This window comes from Stegostoma tigrinum, chromosome 2 (assembly GCF_030684315.1).
Source record: "Stegostoma tigrinum isolate sSteTig4 chromosome 2, sSteTig4.hap1, whole genome shotgun sequence".
Lineage (NCBI taxonomy): Eukaryota > Metazoa > Chordata > Chondrichthyes > Orectolobiformes > Stegostomatidae > Stegostoma > Stegostoma tigrinum.
The window spans coordinates 143830997-143846412 of record NC_081355.1 but is presented as its reverse complement, the minus strand read 5'-3'; the positions used below and the strand labels follow the sequence as shown (position 1 = coordinate 143846412).

At 42.4% G+C, this 15416-nt stretch overlaps 1 protein-coding gene across 9 annotated transcripts in view; it reads left to right on the top strand.

Annotated features, from left to right (window-relative positions):
- The window catches only part of dpp6a (dipeptidyl-peptidase 6a), a 1430988-nt gene that overhangs the window by 612874 nt on the left and 802698 nt on the right, over positions 1-15416 (top strand). The window contains exon 1 of one of the 9 annotated variants that reach the window (XM_059639762.1): positions 4275-4325. The exons of the other annotated variants lie outside the window; for them this stretch is intronic. Coding sequence (XP_059495745.1) covers positions 4290-4325 — 36 coding nt within the window. The 5' untranslated portion in view covers positions 4275-4289. Of the gene's footprint in view, positions 1-4274; positions 4326-15416 lie in introns of those variants that run through there. 9 annotated transcript variants of the gene reach the window in all.

The following is a 15416-nucleotide window of genomic DNA, read 5'->3' as shown; positions in this document are numbered from 1 at the left end:
GGCCTCCTGGCTATATTTACTCAAAGTATCCCTATGTTACGGAGATGCAAAGTTGAATCAGGATTTCCATTCTTGGACGTTGCCCTAAGTGTCACTCATGGCACGCGATGTAGCACCTTTGCCCACAGACTCAGTAAGTTGAGGGTTCGAGTCGCATCCTGAAGACTAAAGAATGACAATTCAGGCTGACAATCCATAACAGCAATGCCATCTTTCAGATGATATGCCAAGGCTCCAATTTCTATTCAGTTGGAGAGTAAAGATTGTTTGTTACCCTCTAAAAGAGAGTGAAGGAGGTTTTCTTTCATGTCATGATCAATATTTGCTCCATTTCCAACACCACGAAAATAGACGATCAGGATATTATCATGTTGATGATTCTGGAAACTTGTGGACAAATTACTTTTCTTTGCAAATTTGCTGCATTTTTTTTCTACATGCCTACAGTGGCACTGTGTCAAGAATCTTTGTTGTTAAGAAATCTTGAGATATGAATTGCTTTAATTTATTCCCAAGGATGTGGGAATGGCTGGTTATGTCAGCATTTATTCCAGATTCCTAATTGTCCTGGAACTGAGTGGCTTGCTGAGCCATCCCAGAGGGAGGGTTAAAAGTCAACCTCATTGCTGATGACCTGGAGCTTCATGTAAACCAGAACAGGTAAGACCAGACCTGCCCTAAAGGACATCGTGAACCAGTTGGGTTTTTATGACAAGCGTCAGTGGTTACATGATCGACATTAGGTGACCTTTAAATTCCTGGTTTTTATTGAATTCAAGTTAAGGGAGGTGATGGCTTAGTGGTATTGTTGCTGGACTATTGATCCAGAGATCCAGGAAATGTTCTGGGGACCCAGGTTTGAATCCCACCATAGCAGATATTGGAATTTGAATTAAATAAATATCTTGAATTGAGAGTCTACTGATGACCTGGAAGTCATTGTCGATTGTCAAAAAACCCATCTGGTTCACTAATGTCCTTGCCTGGTCTGGCCTACATGTGACCCCAGACCCACAGCAATATAGTTGACTCTTAACTATCCCCTGGGCTATCAGGGATGGGCGATAAATGCTGCCTAGCCATAATGTCCTCATTTTGTGAATGAGTTTAGAAAAAATTCCATCTATCACAGTGTGATTCAAACCTGTGCTGGCAGAACATTTCAGCCAGGGGTTCTGGGTTACTAAATTCTGTGATATTTTCAATATCCTACAGCCTTTCCTTGTGAAACATGCCACATAAAAACACAGTTTTCCTTCTTGCTTCATCCTATAATTCCTGCTGACAATGTATGCTCATGTGCATTTTGTAAGTTTAGACCAGTCTGTGATGCATTCTAAATCAAATAACAAGCTAACACTCACTGTCATACAGTCATAGAGTATACATCAGAACAAAGCGCAGAATGATGAATGGTAGCCTTGGTCACATCTTCTCAGCTTGAAATTGATAACTGTATTGGAAGAGGGACAAAGAAATTTACAAAGACACTAAATGGTCCAGAAAAGCCCTGATTACGTAGCAGAGATAGTAAGAACTGTAGATGCTGGAGTGAGAGATAACACAATGTGGAGCTGGAAGAACACAGCAGGCCAGGCAGCATCAGAAGAAAAGGCAAGTTGACATTTCAGGTTGGGTCCTCTCTTCAGAATTGGGCAGGTGGAAAGGAAGTTCAGAAATAAATACAGGGAGGAGGGGTGGGTGAGGATGGTGATAGGTGAGTGCAGGTAGGCAGTGGAGGAAATTGGTCAGTGGGGTGGGAGGAGCAGATAGGTGAGAGAGAAGATGGACAGGTTGTGTCAGGTCAAGGAGGCGGAATGAGAGGGAGGTTTGGTCATGGGATGAGGCCAGGGTGGGTGGGGAGATATTGAAATGGGTAAAATCCACAATTAGACCATTGGGCCATAGGCTCCCAAGGTGGAATATGAGGTGCTGCTCCTCCAGTTTCTGGGTGGTGTCATTGTGAGACTGGAGGAGGCCCAGGGTGGACATGTCGTCCAGGGAGTGGGATGGGGAGTTGAAATGGTTCGTGACCGGAAGATGTTGTTTGTTGCGAACAGAGTGCAGGTGCTGTTCAAGGTGGTCTCCAAGCCTCTGTTTGGCCTTACCAATGTAGAGGAGACCACAGTGAGAGCAATGGATGCAGTAGACCACATTGACAGATGTGAAGGTGAACCTTTGCCAGATGTGAAAGGTTTGTTTTCGGCCTTAAATGGCATGTGTTTGGCACCAGGACACTTACATCCATCATCCTTTTCTTTGTGTTGATAGTCATTGTTAAAATAGGTTGAACCTAATATGAATTGGGGAGGTTTGGGTTTTAAATGTCAAAGTACAATGCAGATTTGCAGTTTCAGATGCTTTCTGACATAAATCCATCCCCAGGCATGAGCTGAAACTGGCAAACCTACCTGTCCAGCTGACTTTCAAAACAGCAGGCTGCATCAGCATCCAGGGGGACAAGCTTTTTAAGGGAACAATATATTTGAGCCACTTAAATAAATTCGGATCTAACAATTCATGCTGGTGATTTTCATTATACAATTATGCAGTAGTTTACAATTATACAGTAGTTTTAAATGGGTGATAGTGAATCACATCTCCTTATACATATCGATTAATTTTCATTTCTGTTCACTTCAATACAAGTAATTAATGTTTGGAGATGTGTAAAACTTGCTGCCGCTTCACCAGAACAAACAGTACCAAAATCTGCAAAGTTGCCAATTGAAACCTAGCCCCATTGCAAATCTCATTTTGTTGAAGTGTGAATTCCCTCTAGGTACGTGGACACTTGTATGTATCAGCCTCACCCCCATCCCAGGCCCCAAGATGACTTTCCATATCAAGCAGATGTTCACCTGCACATCCACCAATGTGGTATACTGCATCTGCTGTAGAAGATGTGGCTTCCTCTACATTGGGGAAGCCAAGCGTAGGCTTGGGGACCGTTTTGCAGAACACTTATGCTCGGTTCGCAATAAACAACTGCACCTCCCAGTCGTGAACCATTTCAACTCCCTCTCTCATTCCTTAGACGACAAGTCCATCCTGGGCCTCCTGCAGTGCCACAATGATGCCACCCATAGGTTGCAGGAACAGCAACTCATATTCCACTTGGGAACCCTACAGCCCAATGGTATCAATGTGGATTTCATCAGCTTCAAAATCTTCCCTCCCCCCACTGCATCCCAAAACCAGCCCAGCTCGTCCCCGCCTCCCTAACCTGTTCTTTCTCTCACGTATCCCCTCCTCCCACCTCAAGCCGCACCTCCATTTCCTACCTACGAACCTCATCCCACTCCCTTGACCTGTCCGTCCTCCCCGGACTGACCTAGCCCCTCCCTGCCTCCCCACCCATACTCTCCTCTCCACCTATCTTCTCCTCTATCCATCTTCAGTCCGTCTCCCCTATTCTCCCTATTTATTTCAGAATCCTCTCCCCATCCCCCTTTTCTGATGAAGGGTCTAGCCAGAAACTTCAGCTTTTGTGCTCCTAAGATGCTGCTTGGCCTGCTGTGTTCATCCAGCTTCACACTTTGTTATCTCGGATTCTCCAGCATCTGCAGTTCCCATTATCTCTGAATGCATCAGAATGTCCTTTTTTGCTATATTCAATTCCGAATGCCCTTTGTAAATAAAGTGCGAAGCTGGATGAACACGGCAGGCCAAGCAGCATCCCAGGAGCACGAAAGCCGAGGCTTCAGGCCTAGATCCTTCATCACACAGAGTTCTCTGATGAAGGGTCTAGGCCCGAAGCAAAGGCTTTTGTGCTCCTGGGATGCTGCTTGGCCTGCTGTGTTCATCCAGCTTCGCACTTTGTTGTCTCGGATTTTCCAGCACCGGCAGTTCCCATTATCTCTGCCCTTTATAAATATGCATCTTGTGAGGAAATTCACCAGACAGATTTGTTTTTTTCTGTTCCTTGCCAATCTGTAGGGTCTGCCTAATCATGGTGCTGCCAATCTGAAGGATTCACCTTTACTAACCTACCCAGTACACTGATAGTCTCAGGGCCCCTGCAATGATCCATCTGACCTGAAGCAACCCTTCCATTAAAAATGAATCTGTTAAGTGATCCCTCGGAATTTATTGATGTCATGTTTGTCCATTGCTTGCAATACGCTGTGCTGCGGAGTATGTGATTATCATCAGTGCTTGGTTGGGTGTGTCCTCATATTAAAGGATGTGGTGCACTTAACTTCACCTCAGTCGACTTGCAAGGATTTACCTACAGTCAGCAGCAGCAGCAGCAGCAGCAGCAGCAGCAGAGATAACATAGCTGGAGAATGACTGCTTTGAATGGCGTGAAAAACTTCTGGAAGGTGTGTAAAAAGCATAGCAGAGCCAGATGCAAAAATGTGTGTGGCTTAAAAATAACCCGACTTAACTGAACTGCAACTGTTCCTCTCTCACAGGGAAGTATAGATTAGAATGTTTCCTTGTATGCCAGTTTTGCTCACTTGATCGGGAGAAAAAGACTGCTACTTGCATTGTTGCTCAGGGAATAAACAACAGTTTAAAACACCATTCTGTCCATTTGCTTTCTTACAACACAGTTCAGGGCTATTCATCATGTTCTTACAGTTAGCATTTTGTTTACCTTATTAATCTCCTATGACAGACAGATTTTATGTACGGAATGGTAAGAGTGAAGTAAAGGCATTGACAGTACCCTAAATTATCCATGCTCTTGAAAAATGTTGGTTCTTCACTGAGAACGTCTTTAAGCTCGCTGCTGAATTGAAGGTATCGAGTTTGTTAGTTCTGTTCTGCTTATCGTCAGCCTGCAACAATGTAGTTTAATATTACATTGTTGGCCACAGACATGGGAGTTATGTTTTGTATCGTAACAAAGTTTTGATCAAGCACGTATACAACACTTAGAATGTTTTTTTTAACTTTGATTGTTCTGTGGTAGATGAGAAACATTGTTGATGTTTTTCTGAAGAAGGGTCTCGACCCGAATCTGGAACTCCAGATCTGGAACTCGTTTCTACAGAACACTGTGGATGCCACAGCCCTTGTACATATTTAAGGCTGGGATAGATTGATTCTTGATCAATAGCTGAATCAACGTTGATGAGGAAAAGGCAGGAAGATCGACGTGAGGAATGTCTGATTAGCCATAATCGGGTAAATGGAGCTGAACCTCGTACTCCTGTTCCTAAACAAAAACAGGAATTTCTGGAGGACCTCGGCAGGTCTGGCAGCATCTTCACAGAGAAAGCAAAGTTAATGTTGCAAGACCAGTTACCCTTCTTCAGAAGTGATCCTGTTCCTATTTCATTTGGTCTTATGGTTTTAATTAAAATTAAAAAAACTTAAACCAGACGAATCTACTCACTGATAATGATTGAATGGTAACAAAATTCAAAATGTGGAACAAAAACAGAAGTTGCTGGAAAAGCTCAGCAGGTCTCACAGCATCTGTGAAGAAAAAAAAATCAGAGTTAACATTTTGGGTCTGGTGACCCTTCCTCAGAACAGAGAAAAATGTTATGTGACCTCTATCTCAGAAAGATTAAAAAATCAGTCTAATGTGGCAGTTTATATTGATGAGACAACATGCGAAAAGAAGCCTTAAATTTATGGCAAATGTTCAATAAAATTAAACTTGGCTACAAAACTAAACAATGGTCCATTTCGTTCTGGTAATATCGTATGCAGAACTTATTAGTCGAGCACCTAAACTCAATTACAATGGATAACACAGTGCATTGTCCAAGCAGAACTCGCCATTGTATTTCTTGTAAATGGTGTGTTTTTGTAATGAGCAGAAGCTGTTTTTCCTTAGCAGATGTGATGTTGTTTGTGTGCCTAGTTGTGCTGTTAATTATTTATTAATTGGAAGAAAATGCAGGAACTGTGACTTTGTTGTTGCAAAATTGAAATAATAAATTATTTATTTTCTTTGGATCGTGCCTTCAGAATAACAATGGAACATGGTGGCAGAAGGACAAGTCAGTTTTGTTCTGCTCAGAGAAGAAAAAGTACTGGCTAGGGATTGATTTAAAGTGTATTTCATTGTTACTTCCAGAATGCCAGAAAGGAAATGATAGAGAATAGTTATATTGTCAAGAGAATGCTGTTATGATATTAGTTGATGGGGACAAGGCAGATCCCAGAGTGAGACCTCATTTTAGGCCAACGATCTTGCGTCAGAACTGGAAGGTTTGAGGTGTAACAAGCTTTAAACAAGTACAGAAGCAAATACAAAATGGGAGAGCAGGATGCAAGAAATTATAAAAAGGCATGCAAGTGTGGTTGGATGGAAGAAGTGATTAAATGTCAAAAGGCATGATGTAAGGCAAAAGGGGGCAATACCCATAGAGTAGTTACAGTGCAAAAGAGGCTATTCAGCCCATCGTGTATATATTGGCCCCATGGATGCGTCATTCTCCCAGCACCTCACTGCATTTTCTTTTCAGACAACAATCCAATTCCTTTGAGAATGCCTCAATTGAAAGTACCTCTGCTATACTTGCAGGCAGTGCTTTTCAGACCTTAACCATTCACGACATGAAAAGTTTTTTTTCCCTTCTATGGCTTTTACTTCTTTTATTAACTACTTTCAATCTGCGTCCTTTCAATCTAGATCTTTTCATGAGCGGGAACCCTAAGTACTCTGACCAGATGATTTTGAATTTCTGAGTCAGACCTCTTCTCATCCAAAACAACAACTAATGACCAGACAATGGAGAACCAAAGTGGGGGTCTGCAGGATGTGTCAGGTTGAATAACAGGAATATTATTAACCTTGAAAGAAAACGGCAGCAATTATTATGAAATTGTTAAATTCAGTTAAAAGGCATCCATTCAGTATCAAATAGTACAGAATATTTGAGATGGTGGACAGGCTTTGGGGAGCCAGGAGATGAGTTGCTTACTGTCAGACTCTTAACTCACTGACCTGCACTTATCGCCGCAATATTTCTATGTGGCCAGTTCAATTATGTTTCTGGTCAATGATAATCCCCCAGGAACTTGGAGATTAAGTATGTGTAATGCTATTGAATATCAAGGGATGATGGTTCGATTCTCTCAAATTGGAAATGGTCATTGCCAATGTCCATCTCAAGCCCACCGCCTCCCACAGCTACCTAGAATACACCTCCTTCTACCCACCTTCCTGCAAAAATTCCATCCCCATATTCCCAATTCCTTCGCCTCTGCTGCATGTGCTCCCAGGATGAGGCATTCCACACCCGCACACCCCAGATGTCCTCGTTCTTCAATGGCTGCAACTTACCCCCGCAGTGGTCGAGAACGCCCTCAACTGTGTCTCCTGCATTTCCCGCACCTCATCCCTCATACCCCACCCTTGCAATAACTGCCAAAAGAGAATCCCCCTAGTCCTCACATACCACCTCACCAACCTCCGGATACAACGCATCATCCTCCAACACTTCCGCCATCTATCATCCGACCCCACCACTAAAGACATTTTTCCCACCCCACTCTTGTCTGCATTCCGGAGAGACCACTCTCTCTGCGACTCCCTTGTCCACTCCACACTCCCCTCTAACCCCACCACACCCAGCACTTTACCCTGTGAGCGCAGGAAGTGCTATATTGCCCCCACACCTCCTCCCTCACCCCCATCCCGGGCCCCAAGATGACTTTCCACATCAAGCAGATGTTCACCTGCACATCCGCCAATGTGGTATATTGTATCCATTGTACCCGGTGTGGCTCCCTCTACATTGGGGAAACCAAGTGGAGGCTTCGGGACGGCTTTGCAGAACACCTACTCTCAGTTCGCAATAAACAACTGCACCTCCCAGTCGCAAACCATTTCAACTCCCCCTCCCATTCCTTAGATGACATGCCCATCTTGGGCCTCCTGCAGTACCATAATGATTCCACCCGTAGGTTGCAGGAACAGCAACTCATATTCCGCTTGGGAACCCTACAGCCCAATGGTATCAATGTGGATTTCACCAGCTTCAAAATCTTCCCTCCCCCGACTGCGTCCCAAAACCAGCCCAGCTCATCCCCACCTGCCTAACCTCTTCTTCATCTCACCTATCCCCTCCTCCCACCTCAAGCCGCACCTCCATCTCCTACCTACTAACCTCATCCCGCCCCCTTGACCTGTCCGTCCTCCCCGGACTGACCTATCCCCTCCCCACCTCCCCACCCACACTTTCCTCTCCACCTATCTTCTCCTCTATCCATCTTCAGTCCGCCTCGCCCTCTCTCCCTATTTATTTCAGAATCATCTCCCCATCGCCCTTTTCTGAGAAAGGGTTTAGGCCCGAAATGTCGGCTTTTGTGCTCCTGAGATGCTGCTCGGCCTGCTGTGTTTATCTAGCCCCACACTTTGTTATCTCAGATTCTCCGGCATCTGCAGTTCCCATTATCTCTTGCCTGGTACTTGTTGGTGCAAATGTTTCTTGCCACTTGTCAGCCCAAACTGGACATTGTCCCGGAGAAACTCAGCAGGTCTGGCAGCACAGTCTTTTGTCTGAACAGAGTTGACTAATTGGACTTGAAACATTGGCTCGGTTTTTCTTTCTATAGATGCTGTCAGGTCTCCTGAGTTTGTCCATCATTTTCTGACTTTACTTCAGAACGCCAGCAATTTTTTGTTTTATTATGGACATTGTCCAAGTCTTATTGCATTTGGACATGGACTGCTTTAATACTGGGAATGCCATGAATGGTGCTAAGCTTTGAGCAAACATCAGCAAACATAGTGATGAAAGTATCTCAAGCATCTTCATCATATTCAAGTGGCTCTGACAGAAATAGGACATCTTGCAACATGCTGCTTGAGTGGGACTGTTGCCCCATAGACATTAAGGTTATAATGGTATAGTGAGAACAATGGGAGTTCTCTATATTTAGAGAACTGTCAGACCAGTTACCTTAGCTAATGAGATTTAATAACTAAGGAAAAGTCAGCTTTCCTGCTCCTCTGATGCTGCTTGGCCTGCTGTGTTTATCCAGCTCTACACCTTGTTATCTCAGAGTTAGAACCAAATTAGATTGAGAAAGAGGTGAGGAAGCTTAAACCAAGCAGGAAGAAAAAAGTCACAAAAATCTAAGTAAAAGTTAAATTAAAACCAGGCATTGCTGAAATCTGTGATAATTAGTCACCACACAAACTGGAATGAGGTTTATAAACTGTTCACGTTCTGGATCAGCGAGGGGTTGATTTATGTTGAATTGACTGTTGCCATGTCAATAAACAGGGGCATTCGCTGTTAATTTCTCGTCATAATTTCCTGAATGACTTTAAGTGGGCAATTGATATCCAAATGGTTTTCTAAATAACAAGGAGTCTAACAGTATGCTGCGTTTTGTGAGAAGCGCATGACAGAAACAATGCAAATTAGCAAACTCTGAACATTTGTGATGTAAGTCTTCTTCCCTGCACTTCTGGCCAGTTTGTGAATTCGTAGCGGCATGTTGTTCAAATACATTGTTAATTTCCTGCAAGATAAGGCCCAGAATTACATAGTTATTTGCTGCAGGAGGATTTGGAACAGTGTTCATTTCTCCAAGTCTGAATGGTTCAATTCAAAGCTAAATCCCAGCAATTATGTAGAATGTAATGGTAATGCATGAGACCATTTGTAGCGCATCATCTGTTTTGAGCACGGAACTACTGATACATATAAGCAGTATTAATACGTGAACAAATTAGCAATGTTTACACACACTAAAATTCATGGAATAACACATTTTGGAAATGATTACCTGTTTACTTGAACTGATGACTTAAGTTGACACATCATTGTTCCTAACTCATTCATTCATTTTTAATGCAGAGTATCGGAAAATGGCAGATGCAACACAATTTCAATAGAAAAGGAACTGGAATGAGCTGATGCATGAGGGCATGGGCCAATATAACACTTGTTCAGAGTACATGGTCGCTCTTGACTAATTTATCATCTTTGAAAAAGTGACTGAATCAATAGGTAACAGAGAGTCAGTGGATGATGTTTACTTGGATTTCTGGAAGGCATTTGGCCCTATCCTACATTATAGGCTGCTCAATATGAACCAAACCATATGATAAATGGAAATGTCATAAAATTGATTGATAAATGCTTGTTTACTAGACAATGAGTGTTACAAAGAACGAAGAAAATTACAGCACAGGAACAGGCCCTTCGTCCCTCCAGGCTACACCGACATGTTGCCTGTCACAATTAAAACTCCCTACTCTTTCAGGGACCCTATCCCTCTATTCCCATCCTATTCATATATTGCTCAAGATGCCCTTTAAATTCATGATCATATCTGCTTACACTACCTCCCCCAGCAGCGAGTTTCAGGCACCCACCACCCTCTGTGTAAAAAACTTGCCTCGTACATCACCTTTAAACCTTGCCTCTCACACCTTAAACTTATGTCCCCTAGTAACTGACTCTTCCACCCTGGGTAAAAGCTTCTTACTGTCCACACTGTCCATGCCCTTCATAATCTTATAAACTTCTATCAGGTCGCCCTTCAACCTCCGTTGTTCAAGTGAGAACAACCCAAGTTTCTTCAACCTCTCCTCATAGTTAATGCCCTCCATACCAGGCAACATCTTAGTAAATCTTTTCTGTACCCTCTCCAAAGCTGCCACATTCTTCCGGTAGTTTGGCGACCAGAATTGAATACAATATTTCAAGTATGGCAGAACTAAGGTTCTAACTATTATTAATAGTTAATTAATAACAAGCTGTTAGTTCATTAGTTGTCAGAAATTATCATTGCAGTGCTACAGCTGCTGTGTTGGCTGGACCATTGCCTGTAACTGACCTACCCATGGCTAGGCTTATCCTTATTCTTTGTGCAGACTGTAACTTGTGCAACACTCCAGTCCTCGAGCACCACCAATATTGCTCAGGCAGATTGGAGAATTACGGTCAGCACAATATCCACCCCTGCTTCCTTCAGCATGCACCTCAGTGTAGAGACTTATTAACCTAAATTACTGCCAGACAATGTGATTCCTCCTCATCACCAATTTTTGTCCCGTCCAATATCTCAACTGCAGCTCTATCACTCAGACTTTGGCAACATCTTCTTTGCCAAAGAGAGAGAATAAAATGACTTTATTACTATTAAGGTAACATACCAGATGTTTTGAGCAGTTGCAGTCTGAATAGTGGTCATCCCTGCTCTTGCATTCCAGTACATGGTGCATAAAACAACAATACACCAGCTATTCTCTCTGCCTGCTTACACAGATAGTACATAGTACATAGAACATTACAGCACAGTACAGGCCCTTCGGCCCTCGATGTTGTGCCAACCTGTCATACCGATCTCAAGCCCATCTAACCTACACTATTCCATGTACGTCCTTATGCTTATCCAATGACGACTTAAATGTACCTAAAGTTGGCGAATCTACTACCGTTGCAGGCAAAGCGTTCCATTCCCTTACTACTCTCTGAGTAAAGAAACTACCTCTGACATCTGTCCTATATCTTTCACCCCTCAATTTAAAGCTATACCCCCTCATGCTCACGGTCACCATCCTAGGAAAAAGGGTCTCCCTATCCACCCTGTCTAACCCTCTGATTATTTTATATGTTCTTCCTTTTTTTTAAGGAGGCCAAGTCATCCTCTTGCTACTGTGTTGCAATTTATACATTACTTTACTACGATAGTCTATGGACAAAATTTGCAGTCGCTTGAATCAGTGTGCATTAATTAAAGGAAGCCATCTGAAATAACTGCACAGAGGCTGTTATTTCTGTCACCAAGTCACCCTCTATTTACTTGTTCACAGTACACTGGCCATGGCCAGCTAGCTTGGAGTCAGCCCCTGAACTGAGGAGATTCTGAATCCCCTATTTATATTAGTCAGCCAGGCTTCCTAATTGGTTAACAATCCCAGTCAAGGATCTCATGATCCATGGATCCACCTGGTTCCATTCACTACGCCAGCGTATGTTTTTTCAAGATTAAGTAACTTGATTGAATTTTATGATCAGGTAACAGATGGTTGCTGAGGTCAATGTGGCTGTGTATGGACTTGCAGATAGCTTTGAATAAAATGCCATTTGTAGGGCTTGCCGGCAAGGTTGTAGGCCATTAATTAAAAGAGGCTGTCTGAATATAAAGTTTACTGAGACACAAGAAACAGACTGTAATGACAGCAGTTACTCTTTAGACTGGAGGTAAGAGAAGGTAAGTATTTAATTGGGATTCCCCAGAGTCAGTGTGGGCAGTGCAGATTTTCTTCAAATATTAAGAACCTGGACTTGGGTTTGAAGGGCGTAATTTCAAAAATTTTCCATGATACAACCATTTGAAGAATGTGAAGAGGAAAGTGATAGACTTTAAGAGGATATAGTCAAGCTGTCGCAATGTGTGGACATGTGGCTGATGAAGCTCAATGCAGGGAAGTGTGAACTGATACATTTTGGTTGAAAGAACTGGGACAGGCAACATAAAACAAAGGGAACAATCCAAAAGAGTGTTTAGGACCAGCGGGCCCTGGAGTTATATGTCCACATATCATTGAAGACAGCAGCGCAGGTAGAAGAATTCGTGAAGGAGCCTTTGCAAAAAGAAGCAAGGAATGCAATAGGCTTATGAGGATGCTGCCAGGATTAGAGGATATGAGCTGTAAGGAGAGGCGAGAAAAAACTCGGGTTGTTTTTTTCTGGAGCAGCGGAGGCTGAGGGGTGACCTGTTAGAAATTTATAAATTTGTGAGATACGTAGGTAGGGTTGACAGTCAGCATCTTTTTCCTTAAGTTGAAGTATCTAGTACAAGGGGGCATGTATTTAAAGTGAGAGGCATAAAGTTCAACAGAGAGTCAGGGGGTACACAGAGAGTGGTAGGGGCCTGGAACGCACTTCTGGGATAGTGGTGGAGGCAGTTAGGATAGGACTGTTTAATGGCTTTTCGATAAGCACATTGAAGAAATGGTGGCCAAGTGGCATTATCCCTGGACTATTAATCCAGAGATTCTGATTACAATCTGGGGTTCGAATCCCACCATGGCAGATGGTAGAATTTGAATTCTGTAAAATATTTGGCATTAAGAATCTAATGATGACCATAAATTGATTGCCGATTATTGGGAAAACCCCATCCAGTTCAGTAATGTCCTTTAGGGAAGAAAACTGCCGTCCCTACCTGTTCTGGCCTACATGTGACTCCAATATAGGTGACTCTGAACTGCCTTCTGAGGCAGTTAGGGATGGGCAATAAATGCTGCCTAGCCAGCAGTACCCTCATCCTGTTAACAAATAAAGGAAAGAAAATACAACTAAGCAAGGAGCAGATGGGTATGGACCAATGGCAGCCAAAGGGGATTAGTTTAGTTTGGCATCATTTTTGGCACAATGTCATGTGCCAAAGGTCCTGTTCCTATGCTGCACTGTTCTATATTCTACAATGAGCATTTATAAAACTCTCGTATTGTGTCCAATACTGGGCATTGTATTGGAATGGCTATGAAGTTATTAGAGTCGGTGTAAGAAAAGACTTTTTCAATATTTCAGTTGTATTGAACGTTAATTCTCTGTCTAGATTTGAGAACCTAGGACTGTTCTCTTTAAGGAACAGAAGTTTGAAAGATACTTTGACAGAAGTCTTCAAAATCATGAGGGCATTCAAGGGGGTGCTTGTGGAAAGAAACTGTTCTCTTTGACAGAAGGCTTGAAAACCAAATATATACCAGTTTTTGGAGATTGCAAAATGAATTGATGGCAACATGAGGAAAAACATTTTTTTCTGCGGAAAGTGTTTAGGAAGTGGAATGCACTGTCTTGGGGCAGATACAATCAGAGCTTTCAAAGTGACATTGGACCTGGAGAAAGGACAGACTTATGGTGAGAGTTAGTCAGACTCACTGAGGTGCTCCTAAAGTGAGTCAGCACTGCATAACAGGCCAAATGGCCTCCTTCTGTACTGTATGTATCCAAAATAATATTTTAGAGGAAATAATTGCTTCCTCTATTTCATCTTATATCAAAATTGGAGACATAGCAAAACACAAATCCAAATGATCCAGTCTTGGGCATAAGGAGAAGAAAGGCTAATGCAATTTAATGTGGGAAATTTAGTTCCTGAGCTCTGGCAGAGGGAAAGTCATTTTAGATTACAGCAAATATTCCTGAGCTGTTGGAGGAAGAGTAACTTCCTGTAACTTTGGTAGACAGATCCCGAAAACTTGTGCCCAGGATGTCAACTGGAAAACAAAAAAATGATCAGAAATGCAAAGAGTCATGGACAAGGAAGTTTTGTACACCCTGGATTGTTTCTCTGTTGTAAAGAGAAAACCAAGAGGGGAATCAGGTAGAAGTATTTAAAATTATGGATGTTTTGGACAAATTGGATTCGTGCAAACCTTTGCTGTCATAGTTAAGCACGAGAAGATTACACATATATTAAGAACAGTGCTGCAGCAATAGCGGTTGTGAGCATGTGGAACAGGCATGCAGGACCCAAAATTTCAATCGGTTTCAAAATTAAGCTAAATAGGTTTGTGTCAATAAATGGAATGAGCAAAGTGGAAAAGTGAATTGAAGGCACTGTCCTGTCTGAAATAATTGGTTCTCATCACTTATAAATAGTTGAGCTAATGTTAGTCCAGCCTGCTTGCTGCAAGAAGGGGATGGCAAGTCACAGAGTAAGTGTTGCATGTCCTTCTCACAACATCGGGAACTAATCAATTTCGTGCAGTAGACTGTATCAACAGAGTAGCTCAGCAGTATAGCAATAATTGCTGACATTTTAGCTACTGAAAATTAATTTTAATTAAGATTGCTGCTTTGTTGTCTTCCCAGAATATAAGTGAACTTATCAGTCTTTCCTCACTCTTCAAACTTAATTGTGACTGCACTTGGCAATACTGCAGCTCTCAAGGGATTGGATGATGCTTATGTGAAACATAAATGATATGCTTCTGTACTGTAGACTCATGTGAATGGCAGGTTGAGTTAGATCTTCCTGAGCAGTAAAGTTGCCACTTCTGAGACAGCAAATGTGAATAAGGACAAGTAACTGGTATATCAGAGGTTCCAACTTTGTTCTGTTGTTTTATGCACCATGTACTGGAATGCAAGAGCAGGGATGACCACTATTCAGACTGCAACTGCTCAAAACATCTGGTATATTACCTTAATAGTAATAAAGTCATTTTATTCACAAATACCTTTTGCAGCCAAAAAGCTGGATTGCAGTGTGACTTAACATCAAAGGGTGACCGTATAAAAGTTTATAAAATCATGAGGGACATGAATATGGTGAATAATCAAAGGCCTTTCCTGAGTGTAAGGGAGTCCAAAATTAGATAATACGGGTTTAAGGTGAGAGGGGAAAGGGGCATTTTTCTTCACACAGAGGGTGGTGTGTGTATAGAATGAACTGCCAGAGGAGGTGGTGAAGGTGGTACAATTATAAGATTTAAAAGGCATCTGGATGGGTAAATGAATATGAAGGGTTTA